Source organism: Ursus americanus, chromosome 13, assembly GCF_024610735.1.
Source record: "Ursus americanus isolate L20-20 chromosome 13, mUrsAme1.1.p, whole genome shotgun sequence".
Lineage (NCBI taxonomy): Eukaryota > Metazoa > Chordata > Mammalia > Carnivora > Ursidae > Ursus > Ursus americanus.
Window position 1 is genome coordinate 52,082,742 of NC_142139.1, and position 24,570 is coordinate 52,107,311.

The 24,570-nt window shown below is 38.8% G+C and overlaps 1 protein-coding gene across 1 annotated transcript in view; it reads left to right on the forward strand.

Moving 5' to 3' along the window:
* Nucleotides 1-24,570, forward strand: part of CPE (carboxypeptidase E) — a 111,513-nt gene that overhangs the window by 69,137 nt on the left and 17,806 nt on the right. Inside the window, exons 2-5 of the mRNA XM_045798694.2 lie at nt 10,387-10,583; nt 12,248-12,415; nt 21,255-21,372; nt 22,560-22,742. Of these exons, the coding sequence (XP_045654650.1) occupies nt 10,387-10,583; nt 12,248-12,415; nt 21,255-21,372; nt 22,560-22,742 (666 nt within the window). The remainder of the gene's footprint in view (nt 1-10,386; nt 10,584-12,247; nt 12,416-21,254; nt 21,373-22,559; nt 22,743-24,570) is intronic.

The following is a 24,570-nucleotide window of genomic DNA, read 5'->3' on the forward strand; positions in this document are numbered from 1 at the left end:
CAATTCCAGAAAGGCATCAGAATCACCCCTAGATCTTTAAAAAAAATGTGCTCATGCCCTTTCTCAGACATTTTAAAGTATGATCTTTGTGAACGGAGCTCAGCAATCTGTATTCGTAAGAAGCCCACTCCTGATCCTGACCTAGAGAGCAGTAAGTCAGCACAATTTTCTTTAACGACTTTGAACAAAAGAGGATACTTCCTGCATGCCCAGTATGGAATAATCTCCTGGCTGGAGACCTAGAATGCACCCAGTCCTCCTACAAGGGAGTCATCCAGGTCATAAGGACTAGAATTTCTAAGGTGCTGAGGCATGTGAATGGCCGGGGACTCCATTTTGCCCTCTACTCTCCTGGAAAAGATCCTATCGTATTGCCACTGCTTCTGAGACTGGCGTATGTTTAGCGCTGCCAGCCTTTAGTTATGATTTTGAGAGAATAGCATCCTGAAGATGTTTTGACAAATTGGCTTGACTTTTGAGTTGTCTTCTTCCTGAGAGAATGAAAAAGAAAGTTCCAGGGAGTTTCTGGGAAGAGATTGTTCAGCTAAGTTTTGCCATTGCTGATGTTGTTTTAGGTTGTTAGTGTTGCTACCACTTCACCTGCTTCTTAGCAAACTGAAGTTTTCTCCATTCATCTGTGTCTGCTAGAAATGCTTGACATTTTCCACCCACATAGGTTTTAATGCCATCACTTTCACTCATCCTCTCATCTATTCACCTTTGGAGTAAGATGGGCTGTTTTTTCATGGGCATACGGAGTGGTGATTGGTGGATAGGGACTTGTGTTTTTCCATTACTTTCTGGAATCATGCCTTAAGTTCAACTATGATGATCTACCATTTTCTCTTTGTTCCAGAGAACTGTCAGAACTGTCAGCTAACATTTATTGAGAGCTATGATCAATATAGGGCAAGTTTAGAAGCTTGAATGCCAATAGTTTGTCAAAGAAAAGCTATCAGGCTCTGTTTCTATGGAATGCTAGGATGTCTGAGGTCGTCCAGCCCAGTATCTACAGCAGGACTTCCGGATACCTCTGTGCCTTCTAGGGGAGTTGATGACGTGTTCACAACAGCCATTCTGGCTTTCACCAGCTCGTGCTGAAAGAAAGTTTGTTTTTCAGCTATGCTAAATGCTCTCTCTCTGGACCTTCTAGTTAGGATTCTAGTTTTGTCCTCTGGAGTTTTGAAGAATCAGCCAAATTGTGCCTCACACAACAACCTCTGGGAAGCTGATGCACCTAAACTTCTCGTCCTGGCTGCGACATGACTCCTCCTGGGAATTATTCTCCCAGACAGACATACCAATCACAGCCAGATATGGTAACGAGAGAGCCCGCGAAGACCGACTCATAATCACGTGTCAGACACCAGGTCCATTCCTGTTTTGTTTACCCCTCTTCTGGTGCCCAGTCATTAAACTCTTGTGCCGTTCTTGGCCTCTTTTTTTTTTTTTTTAAAGATTTTTAAAAAATTTATTCATTTGACAGAGAGGCAGCCAGTGAGAGAGGAAACACAAGCAGGGGGAGTGGGAGAGGAAGGAGCAGGCTCCTAGCAGAGGAGCCTGATGTGGGGCTCGATCCCAGAACACTGGGATCACGCCCTGAGCTGAAGGCAGACGCTTAATGACTGTGCCACCCAGGCGCCCCTGTTCTTGGCCTCTTAGATAGATTTATCTTCATGTTTCATTTTATATGATCCCAATACTGTTGAAAGACAACAGAGTCTTCTAAGAAAGTTATCTAAAATAAAATTAATACCTTTAAAAGATGCTTTAAGGTCCAGAACCCATCCTCAAAGGCACAAATACTTGCACAAAGGCATTCTGATAACGATTTGATGTGACCCTTAACTATTAGAGTACTTTAAAAATAATTCTGTCTTTCCTGGTGATTCATATCTACAGAAAGATTTCAAATCATAAACTACATCATTAAAACAATCTCTGCCTTATCTGATTTCTATATTAAAACTTATTCCATGTTCATGTCATGATGCTCTTAAAACGCGTCAAAGATTCTTCTGACTCTAAGGCTTTTGTAGGCAGCCTCTCCTTGGAGAGTAGCTGTAAAGTGTTTCATGTTACTAATTTTAAGTAACCAATTTCTGTGATTATTAAACTATGAATTTCTGGGAGTGGGCGCAGAAATCGTATTGCCTTTTTCATCGCAAGGATAGCCTTGTAGATCAAGACTGCAGGAAGAACAGAAGGAAGTTTGAATACCTGGAATGATGAATATTTTATAAAAACTACTTAATAGGTTAAAGTAAAACTTTTTCATTGACTTATTATAATTAGCTTTAGAGAAGAGGTGATAGAATCCAGTCAATTGGTAACTGCTAGAATAATTCACTCAGCCAAAAGAAAAATTCCCTGCTCCTCTCTTCCTTTCCTTCCCACTAGAATGGATGGATAATGGTGCAGTGCTTTGGAAAACAGCTCTATCTCAATATGAGGGGAAAAAAAACCCCAAACAAACCTCTTTTAATTCTTATTGCATAAAAGAAACATGAAGAAAGGCAGTACGTTAGAGGCTAACCTGATTATACTTTTCATAACGTATTTGAAAATCCTTCAGGTTTCTTAGACCTCACATTTGCCTTCTGGAGAACCTGTGAAGAAACTGGAAGCTACGCATTTCAAATGCTCTCCACATGCGGTGGTGTGTTGGAGTAGGCTTGTACTGATTTATAAAACCTGTTTTTAATTATCAGGAAATTTGTGAGCTGACTGACCTCACATTGATATCTTCAGATTGGCCATAGTGGGCACATTTACACCATGGAAATTGGCCAACAGCTCAGAGCTGGTTGTTAAACGTTTACGCACTCATCGTATATGGTATTTGTAAAAAGTTTCTAGGATACTCGTGTAAAAACAAATATCTAAGTTTAAAAAGAATTAAAGGTATTCGTTGATATTGGAATTCTGACATTGTTTTTACAGACTTGCAAGGTTAGAAATATCTTCTGCTGTTTTGTTTATCCCTCTTTCTTCAGTTAGGATCTTACTAGATACATGCTAGATGTCATTTGTAAGAGAACTTTAAAATGGTACGTTATGGCTAATGCATAGTTAATATTTTGAAAAAGAATTTTGGAATGCGTCTCTGCAGAATAATTCTGTAATGTATTCTGTGTTGGCTGCCCATTAAAAATCAGATGATTAAAAATCAGATGAAGCGAGCTTTTACTTTCAAGATGCCGTGTAAATTTAGTTATTTTAAAATATGACTATGACGGAGAAAGGAAGGGAAGGTAATACAATCTTCTACACGCTGTATTGTCTTCTGCAACTGTTTTTTATTCTTTTGCCTTTCCTTGTTTTTTTTTTCTTTATTCTCTCCTCGTCTCTTTTGTAGAAGAAGAATCTATTTTCATATCCATACCCACCCTCTTCTATTATTTATTTGGCGCTTGGAGGTTTGGATTTCTTTTAGGAATACACTCAGCATTTTAGGCTGCTAAAATGTGCTAAAACACGAGCCAATGAATGACGTATTTATTGACAAGATTTCGGAAACTTGCAGGGTTCATTCTGCAAGAGTGATTTACAGGCTCTAATATGTTAGAATGTCAAACAAGTGGAAACAATTAGTAGCACTAATGTCTTAACCCCAGGTTTACCACTGAGAGAGGGAGATCACTGATGGAAAGGCCCATCTGTTCCAGAGATGTTTCCAACTTGCTTGCACAGCCATTTGTAAATCAAATCCGTTCAGTGATTGTGCTGCTTGGATAGCTATTTATATGTCTAGTTCTCAAAATCTTTGGTGAGGTGCACATTTTGCCATGATATTTTTGAGAAATAGGGTTTTATTTTTGGATGGTCTAGTTATTCAGCAATGTGTTTAGTATATTACATGGACCAGGGACATGTATTTTGAAATTGCCACCAGCTCTAAGAGCTGTGAGATCAGTAACTCATACCTTTAGAATGAGTTAGTGGACTTATATTTTGGCAATAATTTCATGTTGGAGGAAGAATAGATTCATCTCAGTAGGAGTTTCATCTCTATTTACAGAATGAAAGATGGAAAGGTTCTGTTACTATAAATCAAGTTCTTTCTTAAAATACCCTTAACCTACTTTTTTTCTGAATAATGATGCTATACTTCTTACCTAGAGTTTCACAGTTTACAACCTATTTTCACATTTATCTCATTTTCCATTCGATATTTGCCCTCTGCTCTTTTCTTCCCATATAAAGGTCATTGAATAATTGACTCTAAGGTTTGAAAGGGCTTTCCAAGTCATCTGATCAAGCCCTCTACCCAATGGTCAACCTGTCAGCTATTTCCAAGAGGAAAAAATATTAGAGACAGATCGGCTGACCCTTGGGTCAAATAAGGTAGTGAAAGTAAAATTTCCTTTTTGTGAGGAAGGCAGACAGTATTATTTTTTACTTTTTACCTCTTTATTTGATTTTTTTTTTCTTTTTTTAGGCTCAGCTTACTGGGCCTGTGAACTTCTGCTTTGGGGGCTCTCTGGTCACTTTAATAAAGGCCATTAATTCCCACCATTTGGGGGCTTTGCCAGTCTGCTGTCAGCTTTAGACTTCACCCATGTGCTAAGCCCAAGAGGTATGGGTTCTGGGGATGTAAAATATTTATGTTTTATTTTTGAAACAATAGATGTTTCTTTAAATTTTTTCTTTCTTTCTTTTTAATTTAAGATTTTATTTTTTTATTTGAGAGAGAGAGCATGCACAAGTGGCAAGGGAGGATCAGAGGGAGAGGGAGAAGCAAACTCCCTGCTGAGCAGAGAGCCCAGTTTGGGGCTCCATCCCAGGCCCTGGGATCATGACCTGAGCCGAAGGCAGATGCATAGCTCACTGAACCACCCAGGCGCCCTTTTACCCCTTCCCTTCCTCTTCCCTTCCCTTCCCTTCCCTCCCCTCCCCTCCCCTCCCCTCCCCTCCCCTCCCCCTTCCCCTTCCCCTTCCTCTTTCTTTCTTTCTTTCTTTCTTTCTTTCTTTCTTTCTTTCTTTCTTTCTTTCTTTCGACAGAGAGAGAGACAGCCAGCGAGAGAGGAAACACAAGCAGGGGGAGTGGGAGAGGAAGAAGCAGGCTCCCAGCAGAAGAGCCTGATGTGGGGCTCGATCCCAGAATGCCGGGATCGCCCCCTGAGCCGAAGGCAGATGCTTAACGACTGCACCACCCAGGCACCCCTCTTTTCTTTTTTCTTTCTTTCTTTCTCTCTTTCTTTCTTTCCTTGTGATTTAGTTATTTCAAATCACATTAATAAACAATGGGAGCAAATGAAGAGTTACACGTGTGGAACTTAAAATCATTTGTCTGTTCCAGTTTGGAATTTATTTATTTCTGACTTCAGTAAAGCTTTGGATCTGATTTTAAAATACCCATCAGTTATTCTTATGTAGCTCTGATGAGAATACAAATCCAATCAGGTACATTGATTGTTCTGTGACGCAGATGAAAAATATGGAAACTTGGCCCGGCCAGGCTGGGTTTGGTTTGTCAGGTGTTTATCTCAGTGGCTTGATTGATGATTGTGTGCTATGCGAAGTTAACTGGAAGACAGATGGTTACATGAAATTGCAGAAAAATGGGTGCAAAGGGGAGCTGTACTTCCTGAGCCAATGCCGTTGGCACTTTGGCCACCTGCGCAAATACGATGCCGTGGTCGCAGGATCAGGAACTCAGGGTAATCACTGTGTAAAGAGGAAGAGGAATTAGATGGTGAGTGCAGAGCGTAAGATGAATGTAAAACCACCATCCCCAAGTGGACCGAGAGTGGTTCTTGCTGCCCCTGCCTTTTCTTGCCGTTGCTAGGAGAGCGATGAGCTCGCGCCTGGGCGCGTGCGCTCTACCAGCTGTGTCCACGAGAGATGACACACCTGCTAAACCTGCGATTTGTTCTGTATCGACACCGTAAACGGGCACGCACACGTCATCCGTTGCACAGACAAGGAAGTTAAGTGTTGTTGAAAAGCAGTCAGTCCTGTTAAATAAATGGCAGGTAAACGGACACAGGCTCATTCAAAGTCCGAAGGCTTTCAGTTTATCTCTATTTCTAAATTAAGGATTCGGCAGGCAAAATCTCTTCAGAACTCTTTGTTTAGACTTTACAACAAAAATAGCCCTAGGGAGTTCTTGCCTAGAGGTTTTGTGGTTCTCTTGTGACCATGGAGATTAATCTTCTTCCCAGGAAATCAGCTGTTCACACAACACTGCTGCCTTCATTCCCAAAGAAGAATTTCCACTCCTGCCTGAGCATTGAGGTCTCTAAATATTGCCCCCAGTGTACGGACAGCCTGACCCTGCCTCAATCCCCCTCAGTTTATTCCTTTGTCCCCCTCACTGCGCCAGCAAGGCCACTTTGCACTGTCCGTCATGCCGATGGGAGGTGGGGAGTGGAAAGCACGACCCCTCATCTATTCATTTACTTGTGAATTTATTTAATCGATATTTATTGTGCTCGTGCTGTGTTTCAGGCTCTCCCTTGGGCAGGAGTGATGCACTAGTGAGCTCTAGTACATACCATCCCAACGCTGATAGACCACGCAGTCTGGGATGGAAGACCTCACAATCACGCTGAGGAATGTGTATATTCACACCGACGTCGTAAAAATAATAAAAGCACAGGACTCAGACTAAACGTGCTCTGAGGAAACCATAGTGTTCCGTGGTTAGGAGAATATTGAGGGCAAAATTGTGTGTGTGACAAGTAAAGAGCATCCGTCATAGGCCAGAGCCCTGTGGTGGCAAGACAGGGAGTGAAGGAGGTGCCTGGGGAGACTGGGGAGGTGGCCCAGACTGAACCACAGGGGGATTAAAGCTCTTGTAGAGAATTTTGGTCTTCATGGTGAAAGCAAATGGGAAGTTAGTTAGCTGATGGGTTTTAGATAAAGGCGAGCCAATGGGGGTTGTGTTGTAAAAAGATAAATTTGGCTTTAGGAGGGCAAAGGGCTGGAGAAGGGCCATAGGGGTGGTATGACTATTCCACTTTAGAACCCTGAAGCTGGTTGGTTCTGTATCCAGCATTCCTTCATCATTGCCTCACTGCCAAACCCTGCTCGTGCTCATGTCTGCGTCCTCCTCCAGACTGCACATTCCTTGAGTTTGAGAAGCCTGCTCTGTTGGCTTCTGGGTCTCCTGTAGTGTCGAACACCAAGGCTTGCATGTCTACATCCAACAACACTGTGGCTCTTCTTCATCTTACAAGACATGTCAGTAGGCTTAGAGCAGCTCTTCTGTATTCTGGTGAGAGCGTCATCTAGCAATCTAATTTATTCTAGAAGGCAGAGGAAGATAAAAAAAAAATCACTTGCCTTTTCTTTTGCTAAATCATACGTGGCTTGAATTTTATTTCCATATATTAATGTCTTCTATAAAATGACCTTTATAGTTCTATCTTTATGTCAAACTAAAGCGTTGCTATTGTTACTGTTATTACTATCTCCTCACAGATATAATAGACATTTTGGGGGAGATTAGCTTCTGAGAGCAATTTCTTTTTTTTTCTTCTTTTTTTAAAAGATTTTATTTATTCGACAGAGATAGAGACAGCCAGCGAGAGAGGGAACACAAGCAGGGGGAGTGGGAGAGGAAGAAGCAGGCTCATAGCAGAGGAGCCTGATGTGGGGCTCGATCCCATAACGTCAGGATCACGCCCTGAGCCGAAGGCAGACGCTTAACCGCTGTACCACCCAGGCGCCCCCTGAGAGCAATTTCTTACAGAGTTGAAGAAACGAAACCATATTGGAAATTTGGGAATTGCTGACTTTGAAAATCAGGTGTTGTCGCACTAGGGAGTGGTGTGGTTTGTGGCAGAACCGGGAGAACATTCAGATTCAAATACAAAATATACTGTGACCACCAAACAAACACTGGGGGGCTAAGTGAGTATGAGTTTGCTATTTCTCCTTTAATGATTAAATATGTATTTTTTAAATCTGGGGAAGTAATACAAAATTTCAGTGAGCTCATCTACTCTTACGGGTAATGGACCAAACTCTCTTGAGTGACCGAAGCCTCACACAAAGTTGTGTTGGGGTAATGGGCGGGACCAGCCTGCCTCCCACAGTGCAGTCTTCTCAAATAACTGCAAAATAGGCTTGTAATACTCCTCTGGCTACTCGATCTCTATTTTCTTTTGTAACGGACTGCTACTCTCTCTTCTGTGCCTCCATCAAATTAATATCCAGTAAGGGGAAGGCACAAAGGGCATGAGTTTGACAGAAAGGAAGAAGGTTTTTATGACTTTTGAAATCGGAAGCAAAGAAAACATCTCTTCTCACATACCTTGTGGGTAAGTCCCTAGGCACAGTTTTCTTAGCGACTTTCCCTCAACGTGAAAAACGAGGGGCCTATAAATAGCTCTGATCCTGCTCCTGCCTGATCCTTAGATTAAGATTAGCTTAGATGCGGGCTGAGAGGACACACAAGGACGTGGTTTTCTGTGATTAGCAGTCATTTAAATCACACACTCAGGAATCTCATGCAAAGGATATTTAGATAACATATTTCCAGGAAAAAAAAAATTCTGTTTTTTTTTTTTTTTTTTTTTTTTTTTACCAGAGGTGAGCAGTCCTAGCAATTTTTTAAGTGGGAAAATCCTTTCCACTGCAGAAATCGGGCCTGGGGGACGGATGAAGCAGAAGGGAGCAGAACAACAGGATTAATTAAGAGCATTTGCTGCTATGCTCTGCAATTTTCTTACCCCTAAATGCAATGGAGAGCAGCAGAAACAGGCAACAGTGATTTATGTCTGAATTCTGAGCCCTTCAGCAAAACGTATCCTCTTGGGGCTGCATTTGTACAATAATGACAATAAAAATATCTGTCTTCCCCATTTTAGTGGGCTGTTGTAAAGAGAAAATTAGATTATATGTGGTAAAGCACGTCACACTGATAAGGTAATGTGACAGAATAATAATAACGATAACAATAATAATAATAATTATAGCGAACAGGTAGCACTTGCTATTTGCCAGGCACTGTTCTAAGCATTTATACTTACTCTTTCACTTGGGTCTTATGCTAACCTTATGGGAAGAATCTATTCTCATTTTATAGATGGGAAAAGAGAGCCACAGTGAGCCGAAGTCACTTGCTCAAGGCTAGCCAATAAGACTTGGTGCGAGGATTTGAACCCGTGCAGTCTGGCTCCAGAAGTTCATGCTTTTAATCACTAGGATTAAAAAAAAGGGGAAAAAAAAAGCATAGACTTTTAATGGAAAGAGAAGAGCAGCATTTGAATCCTGGCTTCATGGGCTGTGTTACTGTGGTCAGATCTCTTAAGCAGTCTGAACCTCAGTTTGCTCATCATAAAATAATACCTACTTTTAGATGTTTGGTGAGGACTAAATAAGAAAAAATGCGAAGTTCAGTGTTTAATCAATAGAAGGCATGCAATGCATTATTATTATTATTATTATTATTATTATTATTATTATTTATTGAGGGTGAGATAGTATATTTGTCTGCTCAGGCTGCCCTAACAAAAACCACTGAGTGGGTGACTTAAACAAAAGAAATTTACTTTCTTACAGTTCTGAAAGCTGGAAGTCCAAGATGAAGGTACCAGTATGGAGGTTTTCTGAGACCCCTCTTGGCTTATAGGTGGTCTCCTTCCTGCCCTGTCCTCACATTGCCTTTTCTCCACACACCTGGGGAGAGAGGAGAGAGATCGCTGGTGTCTCTTCCTCTTCTTATAAGGATTAGGGTCCCACCCTTATGATCTTATTTAACCTTAATTATCTCCTCGTAAGGTCCTATCTCCAAACGCAGTCACACTGGAGGTTAGGGCTTCAACATATGAATTTGGGGGAGACACAGTTCAGTTCTTAACAAGTGGGTAGCTGGACAGGGAGAATTGGGAGGATAGAAATGTTTGGAATATTTTGACATACGTTTACGTATTTATTTTATTATTTTATTTTAAAAAATTATTTATTTTTTTGAGAGAGTGAGCTAGAGAAAGAGCACAGGCTGGGAAGAGGGGCAGAGGGAGAGGGAGAAATAGGCTCCCTGCTCAGCCCTGGAATATTTTGACATTTAAAGTAGATTTCTTGGGGCACCTGGGTGGCTCAGTCGTTAAGCATCCGCCTTTGGCCCAGGGCGTGATCTGGGATCGAGCCCCGCAAGGGGCTCCGTGCTCCACTGGGAGCCTGCTTCTTCCTCTCCCACTCCCCCTGCTTGTGTTCCCTCTCTCGCTGGCTGTCTCTCTCTCTGTCAAATAAATAAATAAAATCTTAAAAAAAAAATAAAGTAGATTTCTTGGGTATCCGTTCTGGAGGGAGAAGCAGCTGTCAGGTATGTGTAGTAAATGAGTAGATATACAACATACTCATAACCGTATGCCATTTGTCTTCTTTTCAGAGCTACAGAAAATGTCTCCATACTATTGATTTTTGGTCTTTTAGGTGAGCCTGAATTTAAATACATTGGGAATATGCACGGTAATGAGGCTGTTGGACGGGAACTGCTCATTTTCCTGGCCCAATACTTGTGCAACGAATACCAAAAGGGGAACCAGACGATCGTTAACCTAATCCACAACACTCGGATCCACATCATGCCTTCCCTCAACCCGGACGGCTTTGAGAAGGCTGCATCTCAGGTGAGTGACAGCCAGCCCAGAGCAGGGCACGCTGTCTTCATTTTGTTTGTACATATGTGCGTATCTGGAAGTAATGCTGCACTCACATGGATCTTACAGACAGGGCAGGGGAGGACGCAAGTGATACGCTCTTCAACTTGCTGGTAAGAAAAACTTTCGGAAGGTGAGGGATGGTGGGTGAGAGTTTCTTCAGCAGAGATTGCTAATGAGAAATTTGGTTAAGTCAATACTTAATTAATGTTTTGTTCTGTTGTTAAATAAATCATATTGATTCACCCACGTTTGTGATGAGGTAAATTTCCTTTCTTCTAAAAAGCTGAAAGTATGACTACTGCCAAGTGTTGAAGAGTAAATGCCATGCCTGTCTCTGAATGAGGTGATGTCATAGCGCCCTCTACTGACAACAAAGAAGAAAAATTTTGGCCAGATGAGTGTTTCACTGGTGTTTAATTCTTGTCTCTGTACGATGAGTAAAGTAAAAAAACCAACCAAACAAAAAACCAAAAACTCCTACCCTCCTACTTCTAAAATGAAATTAATATATTTTAACTGTTAGAGAAGCTGGAAAGTAATGACATTTTAAGAGAAGATAAATGGTATGTGTTCCCTTTTTGTTTGCATAGGCATGGAGAACATTGGTTTTCTACAGTTTGAAGCGGTTTTCTTATTTTATGGGAGTATTAGTATGTTTACTTATAGTTAGGAAGTCGATTTGTACCTTGAAAATAAAAAATCCGGTGACCTGACAGTTTGACATTGTAAGAAACCCAGAGAATTTCTGTAAATAACATTGATAAAATTTCTAAAGTAGAAAAATTCTAATAACATAGAGAATTAAATTGTTTACTATTTTAAGGTGATATTGGGAACTTTAAGACAGAATGGATGAAAAATTGTCATTGTTATTTCTGTTATAGATTTTAATTTTTTTAGGAGTCTAAATAAGGTATCTGAGCTTATATAACTTCAAGAATATGGGAATTAGCTCTATATCATAGATTATGTATAATTTAATAGTAAGACAAGAAAATATGCATTATGGAATATAGCTGAATGTCTTGGAAATTCATTATATTTTCAGATTATACCGTTACTGAAATGAAGGGTTTAAAATTGAACAGAAATTTCTCAACTTACAAAGCTCTTGAACTTTGTTCTAGAGCTCATATTTTTTCATGAAGACTGTAAGAGGGAGGTATCTTACTAATATGTACATAATTCATGTTAAACTCATTTTAAACCTCCAATCTTCTTTAGTAATTTAATCTTTTGAATATTTAAAAAATAGATTCCTGAGATTTACAGAGCCAATGAATATTTCACTTAAACCCAAATATAGACTGGCATGCTTTGAAAGGCATCATCTATTACTAATATATATAGATTTTTTTTGTAGCTTGATGATAATTATCTTTTAAATGTAATTATTATTACAATTTAAGATATTATTCATTGAAAATATTTTTGAAATAACCATAACAAATACTTTAAACCCTGATACCTTCATGTGTTTGTCATAGGAGTGAGAATACAGTTTTGAGAGGATACTGTTGAAATAAATAATTAATCCTAATAAATTATTTTTAAAATTATTAATGACGACCTTAACTAGATAGTAACAATAATAATAAATAACTTATTATTTTTCTCCTTGGTTTTTTTAGCCCGGTGAGCTCAAGGACTGGTTTGTGGGTAGAAGCAATGCCCAGGGAATAGATCTGAACCGGAACTTTCCAGACCTGGATAGGATAGTTTATGTTAATGAGAAAGAAGGTGGTCCAAATAATCATCTGTTGAAAAATCTGAAGAAGATTGTGGATCAAAACACAAAGGTAGGGAACAGGTATAGTTTTCTTGGGTTCTGTCCTCTAGCCTAAGGAAGTATGTTCTAATATGTTCATAATGGAGGACATAGCAGTAATGTTAAAGCTTGTGCGGGATAGTTAGCTGGCGCTGAGAAAGTCACCGCTGGAGCCCCTGAAATTGGGCAGGGGATTCAGGGAAACAGGAAGAGGAGAGGGGATCGGAGGAAGGAACCCCGTTGTGAGTGTCTTTGAAAGTCTTCATGGCTCTTTCAGAGGCCCTGTATCAGCACATCACAGCATTTCACACTGTTGATCTTTTTCTTCTTTTCCAGAACCTTCTCTTTCTTTGCACAACTCCACTTTCTCCTGCTCCTTCTACTACCTTTCCAGTTACTGCTCAGCTTCTTTCCCTGCTTCCCCTACCTTGGCTAAGTGCTGGCCTTCAAGATGCCATCTGCTACCCTTATCTCTTTCCCTACAGATCCATCTCTTCGGCTCCTGATCTCCCGTGGAATTCTTTCTCTATTTGACTTGCTCACTGAGTCCCTTCCTCTGGCGACATGCAGGGCCTCAAAACCAAACATTTTCCGTAAGAAAACAGTGTTTTCTCCTTTACCCTATCATCAAAGCCTTGATTTTTCCATCACTGTCACCACCAATAGCAATCAGTCGGCGGATCTCAAGGAGTTGAGGGCCCTAACACTTCTTCAGTCTCTCCTCTTCTGCAAACTCATTCCACTGCTTGGTTCAGGCCCCCATTGTCTCCTGCTCTGAGGAGTATAGCAGTCCTGTCGTCTTGTTTTGGGTTCAGCCTCTCCCAACTCTGTTCAGTCTTCTTGAATTCCTCCAGAGTGATCTTCATGCACAAATTATTGCTCCATTGCTTAAAAAACCTTGCCAGCTCTTCACCGTCCAGAGGATAAAGTAAAAACTCAGTATGTCAGAATTGTGTGATGGTTTAGTCTGGAGACTCTGGAGGCAGCCATCTTGGTTCATATCCTGGCTCCTTATTTGCTGCATGTGTTTTGGAAAGTTATTTAACCACTATGTGCTTCTGCTTCTTCAACTGCAATATGGAGATGATAATAGTATCCACCCCCTAAGGTGGTTATAAGGATTGAGTGAGTTAATATATATAAAGTGCTTGAAGTCAGGACCTACAACTATTATTACCGTTTCAGCAAAATTTCTCAGGACTCTGTTATGTACCTCAGAGTTAGTTGGGTGCATTGACATATCCACTAAACATGATGCTCCTTCAAACCAATATTGTTTGAACATTGTTTTCAATTACTTGGAAAGAGGTAGAGCCCATGGTGGAGGAAAGGTGGTGAAGAACTGCTGTTGGCAGCTCTCCATTCCTCTTCTATTTTTCCAGGCAATTCTGCTCTGGTTCATCAACTCCTTTTTGTATCTTTCCTAAGTGAGAACGTGGAAAGTACAATTTCTCCATTTTATTATAGTGCCAAGAATGTTCAAGTTTCCCTTGGCCCCTGGCAGCTGCTGGCTGACCCACTCCTTAATCTGGCTCTGATATTCCATAGACACCAGTCCACCAACTCCTTTGTGCTCCCTAAGCAAACCATTTCCTAATAATTTTATGTCTTTTTTTTTAAAAGATTTTATTTATTTATCTGACAGAGAACAGAGAGAGAGACAGCCAGCGAGAGAGGGAACACAAGCAGGGGGAGTGGGAGAGGAAGAAGCAGGCTCCCAGCAGAGGAGCCTGATGTGGGGCTCGATCCCAGAATGCCGGGATCATGCCCTGAGCCGAAGGCAGACACTTAATGACTGAGCCACCCAGGTGCCCCTAATTTTATATCTTTATATGTATTGCTCCAACTGTCTAGAATCCTCTTCCCTTTCCTTCCATGTCACCTCCTCTGTGAAGCCTTCTGCTCTTCCAGACAGATCCGGTTAAGCTTCCCTTCCATTCCTTAAAAATACTTCCAGCATGATGCTTATAGCTATATAGAACCTTGTATTTGTTATATTAAAATTATTTATATAGCTGTTTTTCTTTTTAATTCTAGATTTCAATCTTTTGGTTGCAAGAATTATGGCTTATATTTGAGTCTGACACATAGTAGGCTGAAAACCTGTCAGGAGCGAATGCAATCCAGCCTGGCAAGCAAATCACAGTATCTGAAAATCCACAGCTGGAGTTCTGGACAAGCGTTCATCATGTGGTTGGGCACGAGATAGAGGATCCAGGAGCTAGGGAGGGTCCTGGATTATTGGTGTAAAGTTCCTAAAACTTTCCTGCCTATATTTAGGATTCATTCCAGAAATTTAGGCTAAGCCTACAAGCGGAAACTTGTTTCCAAAAAGGGCTGCCATGGGCTGAGGATTCTAGTAGAACCTGATAAGTGAGTGACTTAAACATTCCTGCTTCTGAGTCACCGATACACTTGCAGTTTCTCAGCCCCCGGTCTGTCTTTCTTGGATGAAGGGAGAGCTGGGAAGACAGAGGTCTTTCTCTATTTCTTTTCTTTTCTTTTCTTTTCTTTTCTTTTCTTTTCTTTTCTTTTCTTTTCTTTTCTTTTCTTTTCTTTTCTCTTCTTTCCTTCTTTCTTTCCTTTCCACCAGAGGTAAAAAGAGGGCAGTCCTGTGTGATAAGCTGTGAGGGCTAAGGCAGAAATGAAAAACCACTGCTGAACCTCAGTGCTGATATCAGCTGGCCGATTCTCCCTGTTGCTTACATTAAGCTGCCTGCGCTGTCTTCATTAAATCTGAGAAATGGGCCAAGTAGTGCCTGTCACCTTGCATGGTAGAATCTACGTAATAAACTCATGTCCGTGGGATATCTGATAGGCAGCCTTTGAGAAACGCCATATACTTTCCGTCGGCATGACCTTCATCTTCCCCAACAGAACCTGGGTAATATTTGCATAATTGCTGTGTTAAGTGTTTTCTTATTTCTAGTGTAAGCAATACTTATTTAAAAGACATATGCTCATGGCACTTAAAAAAATAGAGCTTTTTAAAAGATTTATTTATTTATTTTACGGAGAGAGAGTGCAAGAGTGAGCAAATGGGAGGAGGGGCAGAGGCAGAGGGAGAGAGAGAATCTCAAGCAGACTCCCCGCTGAGCACGTAGCCTGCCTAGGGGATCCCAGGACCCAGAGATCATGACCTGAGCCAAAATAAAAAATCAGCTGCTTTAAGCGACTGAGCCACCCAGGGGCCCCGAAAAATTAGAGCCTTTATTAAAAAAATCTCAATGCCGGTACTTTTTCTGGGTAAAGGTAAATTAAAGAGAAATACATAAAAACTAAAATTTAGTCTCTTTTCTAGAACAGAAACAAGGTTTTTTTACATTAGACTAAATCTTCAGCAAACCTACCTAATAATCCTGGGATGATATTATTCATGGCTGGTCCATCTTCTCTTTTTTCCATCTTTGTGATTAAGACTGAGACCGTGTTTAGACGCTGCTGGTAGGAAACATGTAGTAGGCATTTCGTGAATGTTATGACACATCTTGCCTTTTCTTACTCCCCCTTCTCAGTTTCTATATCTCTCAAAGTAGCTTCTATGTTTGTTTTATTTTTATTGAGGTATAATTGACATATAACATACTATTATTTCAGATGTACAGCATAATGATTTGGTATTTATATACATCGTGAAATGATCACCACCGTAAGCCTAGTTACCATCAGTCACCATACATAGTTGTAATTTTGTCCTTGTGATTGAAGATTTAAGGTCTACTCTCTTAGTAACTTCAAATATAGAACATAGTATTATTAACCATGTTGTACATCACATCCCCATGACTTCTTTTATAACTGGACGTTTATACCTTTTGATCACCTTTACCCATTTCCCTCCTTATCCCCCTCGACACTGCCTCTGGCCACCACCAATCTGTCCTTATAGTGGTTTTTAAATTTCAAGCTTTGTAGGAATTAGGGATTAAAAATGCAGACTTTTATGAATGCTGATTCAGGAAGTCCGGGGTATGTATGCTGTGGAAATGGGCGATGGAAAGGAATCTGCATTTCTACCACGTGTTCAGATGCTTTCCTTGTTTTTCTGAACCTCTGAATAAAAGCTCTCTTGTGCTTTCCTGGAGTTCTTCCTGCTGTCTTTTCTCATCTGTTCTTGAGGAATTTGGGCTGGTTACCTCCACTGTTATCTGCGCTCAGTACATGAGCCCGGGCCTCAATTGCTTGAAAGCAGAGTGCATTAAAATAAATCAAACAATTTTATTAAATTTATACTTATCTCTAATGGCTAGAGTTATGAAGAAAAGGAAATAAATATAGCTTTAATATATTTTAAGAGCTAAAGCCACGTAATTATAGAACATAACATTTAAGCTATATTTGCAGTCTTTAAATGGAAATTTTAAAGATGGGTCATAATTGGTTTTAGGTTCTCTTGGGGTTCAATCTTAGAGATGTTCCAGAGGATTCTCTATGGATTACTTAAATACGTAATTACAATACCCAGGGGATCTCAGCATTTAATCAGCCTAAAAAATTCTATTAGTAGCCATAGACAAACTGAATTTAGTTTGTCAAATTGTGGAATTTACTCGCTTGCTTTTGAACATATTGGTAACGTGTATATTAGCAACAGTGTATGTATAAGAATTAGCAATAAGCTAAACCTAATGACCGAATATGACTTCGTGTATTCAGGACTGTATGTTTTATTTGTTCCAAAAAAGTTTCTTAAAAAATGTTCTATTACAAAATTAATATATTATTATGAACAGAAAGATAAAGTAAATATAAATGAGGAGAAAAATACCCCATTACTCTATGGTCTTAAATGACCACCATTCACATCTTGGTATGTAACCTTTAGAATTATTTTTTATACACATATCAATCTATAAATATATGGAAGCATACCATGCACACTGTTTTGAATCCTTTCAGGTGAGTAAGAAATCCAAAAGTACAGTCTGCCACTGTATAGCCTTGCCTCCTGAGCTCCCACTCAAACCAATCCTTTGCCCCAAACAGTGCTTGCTTGCTTCCCCCACGCGTACTCTTTTTTCTTTTTCTTCCTTCCTTCCTTCCTTCCTTCCTTCCTTCCTTCCTTCCTTCCTTCCTTCCTTTCTTTCTTTTCTTTCTCTTTCTTCCTTTCTTCCTTCCTTTCTTTCTTTCTTTCTTTCTTTCTTTCTTTCTTTCTTTCTCTCTCTTCTTCTTCTTTCTCTTTCTTTCTTTCTTTCTTTCTTTCTTTCTTTCTTTCTTTCTTTCTCTTTGTTTCTTCTTCTTCTTTTCTTTCTTTTTCTTTCTTCCCCTTCCTTCGTTCCTTCCTTCCTTCCTGCCTTCCTTCGTTCCTTCCTTCCTTCTTTTCTTTCTTTCTTTCTCCCTTCCTTCCTTCCTTCCTTCCTTCCTTCCTTCCTTCCTTCCTTCCTTCCTTCCTTTCTTTCTTTCTTTCTTTCTTTCTTTCTTTCTTTCTTTCTTTCTTTCTTTCTTTCTTTCTTTTCCTCCTATCCAAAGCCTACCTTTGGAGTTCTACCTCCTTCCTAAAGTCTTCCATGATTCTCCAAACCACAGAGATTTCTAGCTTTTCTGAACTCATCAAAATACTTGTCAGTACCAATCACTGGGTTTGAGTAAATAGGAGTAATGAAGGGCATGTATAAGGAAAGGGATTGGAAAGAAATTCAGCACTACAAGGAAAACTTTAAACAGAATATAAAAGAATGTGTTAAACTTACATCATATTATTGCCATTTTTTGAGTAGTTGAGCCTAATAAACCTTAAATTCATTGCAAAGAAAAGCATATGCATTTTTTTGGATTAAAGATTGTTTTTGATTAAATGTTCTGTATTAGTTATTTTAAGGTTGATTTAAATCAAAACTTAAATGATTTAATTTAAATTAATTCGAATTCTAGAAAGAAATTTAAGTATGCATAAGAATTTAGTATATAGTAAGGGAGTTTTTCAGATCATTGTGGAAAGAAAGGATAATTCAATAAATGAAATTGAGATGAACAATTTCCACAAATATCTCCACAAATATCAGCACAGATCAACATAAAATCTATATATAAAAAGTATGAACCTACAAAAAAAATCTTCGGTAAATATATAATTTTTGGAGGGGGATAGAACTTTCTAAATCCCTTATATAGAAAAATTGGCACATGGTGGCCACTAAATAGTTATTGAATGAATGAATAAAATACAAAAGCAAAGGAAGAGACCATAAAGAAAAGATCAGTAGATTTGACAACATAAATATCTTAATATTTTGTATTTTATTATTATTATTAAATTTGAAAAAACTGTCATTTGAAAGACAAATGACAAACTCAGAAAATACCTATAATATAAAGGGTTAGTGTTTTTACTAAATAACTCTTGCAAATTAGTAAGAGATCAACATTTCAATAGAAAAATCAGTTAAACCATGTATAAATATGTCACTGAAGAATAAACATAAATGGTTATTAAACATATAAAAATGGTTCTAGTTTTATTAGTTCACGAAAGAGTGCACATTTACACAAATTCTAATTTGTCATGTATCAAAGTGACAGATTTAAAAAAACACCACATATCCCATGTTGGTAAGAGTGATGAGAAATAGCAGGCTTAATATAATATTGCTGTATTTTATAGAGAGGCAGTTTGGAATACATTTTATAAAATTAAAAACTGAACTTAGCTTTTGGTTAGGTCATTCCATTTCTAGGAAAATTTCCCTAAGGGAAGTACAGATCTGCAAAAAGAGTAGCTACAATGGTGTTCATAGAATTTTTTTCTATAGTAAACAGTTCAATACCCAACACTTAGAGATCCTATCCCCCAGCTCTATTGAAGTATAACTGACAAATAAAAATTGTATGGATGTAAGGTGTACGACACGATGATTTGATAACCGTATACATTATGAAATGACTATGACAATCAAGCAATTTAACATATCCCCCACCTTAGTTTTCTTTTGTGGTGGTGAGAATGTTTATGATCCACTCTGGTAGCAATTTTCAAGTATATGATACAGTATTATTAAGTCACCATGCTGTGCATTAGCTCCCAGAATTTATTCACTTATAACCAAAAGTTTGTACCCTCAGACCAAGCCCTTCTCCCCAACCCCTTCCCACCAACTGGAGATTAGTTAATGCTGGTGTTCGTGCTCTGGAGCTTGAGTCCGGGCTCGGCTACTCACAACTGACTGGACTCATGCTATTGCCTAACTTCTCTGTGTCTCAGTTTACTCATCTGTAGAATGGGAGTACATGTAGTCCCTATCTCACAGGGTGGATGTGAGACTTCAATGTGTTCTGCAGAAAGTGTTTAATAAGTATTAGCTATCATTTTGTTCATGTTTAAGAATGATATATCCATATATTGGATACTATTCAGCCATTAACTTAGAAGGCTATTCAACCACATGCAAAAGTATTTGTTACCTGTTGTCAAACAAAAAAGGTCACATACAAAATTATACATAAATTATCACATTTAAAAAATTACATAAGTGCATTGGAAAAAAACTGAGAAAGAGACATGTAAATGATAGCAGTTTGTATCTTTAGATGGCAAAATTATGGGTCATGTTAATCTTCTTTCTTTGGGTTTGTCTCCTTTACATTTTCTACAATAAATATTTTTTATAGGGAGAATGAGATAAACCAATCAAATAAATAATAAAAACAATACCCTATGCTAAATCACACTTTTTCATGATTATAATTTGCCTACATGAAAAATAGGATAGTTTTGATACATTAAAGTATCAAACTGTATATCAATACTGACAAAAACATGGGCTTTATAGTTTTACAGACTGGATTTGAGTTCTGAGCTGTGTGAACTTGGACACGTTATTAATACACTTAACCCTTAGATTCTTCCCGTGAAAGGGGTATGAGTATCTTTGCCTATCCAATGGGGATGTTGTGAAGCTCGTTCATGAATTAAACAGGGATACAGAGATACAAGATCTTGCAGCCATCAAGCCCTACTGGTGCTGTTAGATTTTCTGTCCTGGAGATCACATCTCCAGGAATTTTTTCTTTTTTCTTTCTTTTTTTAATCAATGAGGTGCTTGGGAGTTTGAGAGTCTTCTTAGTTACTATTAAAAACTCATCATAGTAATCACTCATCTGGCTCCAGGTTAATTCTTTGGTATAAATTTCTTTCCTCTTTTGTTTTGCTACCAGGATAGGAGGGGCTGTGAGTCATTAAATTAAGGCAACTTGAATTTCTGAAAATTCTGTCTTTGTTTAAGATGGTTTTCCCAAAGTAAACTGCTATTTTACAGTGAGTTTTGAAAGAGACCCAGTTTAATATTTTTTTTTATAGGGACAATGTTAGAGGTAGCTGGAGGGAATTGGAAAAATAGTAAGCAATAAAGGAAAATAATAAATAATAATAATCAGTAATAAAAGAAATAAAATCTATAATACATTTCTAGAGTTTAACCACTGTAGAGAAAGAACCTTGTTCTTCAGTCCAACTATTTTCTTTTCTCTTTGTCTTACTCTTAGCTATTATTAACAAAGATCAGATGGAAGTGTCCCAGAATTTGTAAGTGATTTGCATGATGGTTTTTGAGTTTCAGAGAGAAAAAAGCTAAAAAAACAAAAATGAGAAAACACAAAGAAAAAAAGCTGGCAGCTCACAAAAGTAAAACTTTTGAGGAAATTCAAACACTATTGAAATATGTTTTATTATAAGTGAGAAAAATAGAGTTGGAAATGCTGCGCTTACTGGAATCTTTTTTATTTTTATGACAACAGCCACAAAGCGAATGAAAGATGACCTACGACCAGCTTTCGATTATTGTTGTTGTTTTTCCTTTTCTATGTCTTTCCTGTCAAGCGATTTCACCAATGATAACCAAATTTATAATCCTTCTAATCTCTAATCTTTAATATAGCTTGCTCCCGAGACCAAGGCAGTCATCCATTGGATCATGGATATTCCTTTCGTGCTCTCTGCCAATCTCCACGGAGGAGACCTTGTGGCCAATTACCCATATGACGAGACGCGGAGTGGTAGGTGTTCCTCCTGCTTCTCTAATGGTTCACTGTTCACAGTCGCTTTGTGAGGGTTTATAGGATGATTTCTATAATATTCTTTTAAGGAACTGGCCGTTAGGTGATTTTGCCTGTAGAAGGACGTATGTTTATTTCATGTGGCATTGGTATAAATATTTGGCAGAAAAGGACTGCAACTTTTTAATAAGTTTAGATGTGAAACGTGATCTTGACAGAATGCAAGAGAGAGGGCGAAAACAGACCTGATGAACTTGGGTCACTCTCGAACTGTGGTGGAATCGAGAGATACTGGAAATGACACATGTTTGTGTACAGATGAAAATGGAAGCAGTCTCTTTGGAGCTCGTTCAGGGCGGGTATGGATCTCTCTGTGTTTTACCATACACTCACGCTTTTGCGTTTGGAACTGTTTCTAGTGGTGTCAGGGAGGGGAAGTGGTGCTTTGACTTTCTCGAGCCAGTTTTAGTTAAATTTTAGGCACAGCAAGCTTTAGCCAGATAGCTATTTTCAACTTACTTTTTATTGCTCCAAGAAATTTCCTGCTTTGGATGGGTTCTCAGGGGCCTTTGAAGAATTCATTCTTTGCAAGCACACGATGATAATTTTAGATATTGGAAACTTTGAGCCTGGAAGAAAGTCTTTGGTGAAACATCATTAAAATTTAGAGATTTTGTAGTTTGTCGAGAGCTGTGAAATTTAAAAGCCTGGCATTTTGTATCATATATGAAGAAGACTACCGCTTATCAAAATATATATTATTTATTTCCATATTACACATAGGAATTTTTTTTAAACTTTAAAGTCAAATACTAAAAAATATGTGTGAGAATGGTTCATGGTGGCTATGAGGTTACATTTTTTAAACTAAAAATTTTAACAATGGACGTTTTCTTACTGTTTTCTCAAATCTAGTTTACTACAAGCTTATCACCTTTTCTCATGAGCTTTCAGTCCTTAAGTAGAAAGTTCGTTCTACCCAATTTCTACATTGTGCTGTGGAACGGAGTGGTATATAACTTCAACACTAAGTGTAATTGTTGAGCCCTTAGACCTTCACTCCTTTCCCATTGTGATGTTGCTAAAAAAACACATCAGCAAGAGACAACATTGAATCCCTCTTCGGAAAACACGCAGCGCTCTTTGGTCTATATTAATTTCTTTAATCTCGTGGGTTTATTTTGTAGGTAGTGCTCATGAATATAGCTCCTGCCCAGATGATGCCATTTTCCAAAGCTTAGCTCGGGCGTACTCCTCTTTTAACCCACCCATGTCTGACCCCAATCGGCCTCCGTGTCGCAAGAATGATGACGACAGCAGCTTCATAGATGGAACAACCAATGGTGCTGCTTGGTACAGTGTACCCGGCGGTGAGTTTCCGTTTCGCTTTGTGCTTAAGTGATCGTGAATTATTTATAATTGCCGTTTAGATGTAGAGAGCTTTCGGTCCTCCTCGAACATTAAGAAATTGACGGAACCTAGAGTTCATCTATTAAAATTAGTTTTCTGCGTGAATGGTTGCTAGGTATAGTTTTGTTTTTGTTATTTTTAAAAATTAAGATGCTAACTGAAGACATAAGAAATAAAGACGTCCATGGGGAAAATATAAATCGAATATTGGGAAATACCCTACTTTTCAAATTCTGGCTTTAGGCAATAAGATAGCTTCCTTATTATGTTAGTTAAGCTTTTACTGTAGACAGATGTATGCTTTGGAGGGCAGTGTATCTTGGTCCATATACCTTTTATTTTTCTTTTAAACGATGGGATAATGGAGACTATTCGATGTGGAACATTAGTTTATATTTACTACTGTAACAAGCGCTGTTAGATCATAAAGCTCTTCACCTTTTATGGGGTCTGAAAAGGGAGAAGGCAGCACAGCCGCTGGAGGAAGCATCTTCTAGGCGACCAGGGCAGCAATCCTGGCTGCCTTTGCCCGATGTAGACTTTATAGAACTCTTATTTTCATGGCTAGCCAGACCACCAACAGTTGTGTAACACTCTCTACCCAGGACGAAGAATGAAATGTAAAGACACTGATATGTTTTTTTTTTCCTGCCTCTTTGCCCAAGTACGATTCTCTGTGACCCACCTGGAAATGCAAGAGAATTAGGGCAGTTGCAGCACTAGCTAATTATAGGATTTGGGTTTGCTTAATATGCTTCTTTTATTGAATTATGCCCTGAGAACAGTATTCTTCCTGATTTTTTTCTTTCTGATATATGTTTGTTCGGTTTTAATTTATATTTTGCGTCAGGTCAGATCAGATTCAGCACTTTTTTCCCCCCATAGCCTGAGAAATCAAGTCAGATTTAGGATTTAGACTATGTTGAATACGTCAAACAGGAAGTAATTTTATAATTCAATTTTTATAAAAACTTTAATGATTCCTTTGGAATCATTAAATTAGGTCTATGGACAAATAGTGTATTGTCTACAGAATACCAAGAAATGTATATCTGTAAAATAATGACAATAATATTAATAATAATAATAATATTAATCTTAGTGATTATGAACCACAATAATCAAAGACAGCTTAGACTTTCTTTCGCTTTCTAGATAGTGAATGAAGTCAGTGTCTTAGGTCCATGTTTTCTAGAAGCAGAGCCTGAGACAGGGATTTGGATGCTCGTATTTTATTGAGGAAGTGCTCTTTAGGAAAAACCCTGTATGGAAGTTAGGGAAGCAGGGTAGGAAGGGCGATAGAGCTGAGCAAGGATGTGGTCATAGGGATAGTGTAGCTTTGGCCTAAACCATTGGGAGGAAGGCCTTAAGTGTAAATCACAGACAGGGTTATCCTGCCCTGAGGCAAGGGGACCAGCTTTTGGTGACTTCGTATCAGTCAGTTTTTGGTTGGGGATTGCCCGGGACGGTTTTGGAATGGGAGATAGAAGGGTGTAACCTCCCAAGCCAGGTGGTTTCTATCAGCAGCTCTCCCGGAAAATAGGGGCAGTTCTGAGCTCTTCATAGCCAAGGCTCAAGCAGCAATTTGGGGATGGGCCCCCTGGCTCAGTAAAAGCAATCTTGTGGGTACCGACAGCATTCACTACTAGCTTGAATCAGGTTCAAAGTAAAATTGTTCTGGATACAGAATCTTCTCTCTTGGTGCAGTTTGAAGTGTTCTTAATATGCTTCATATGTAGTAGATATTCAGTGGTTGTTAAATTAGTATGTAGTATATTATTAAGACTC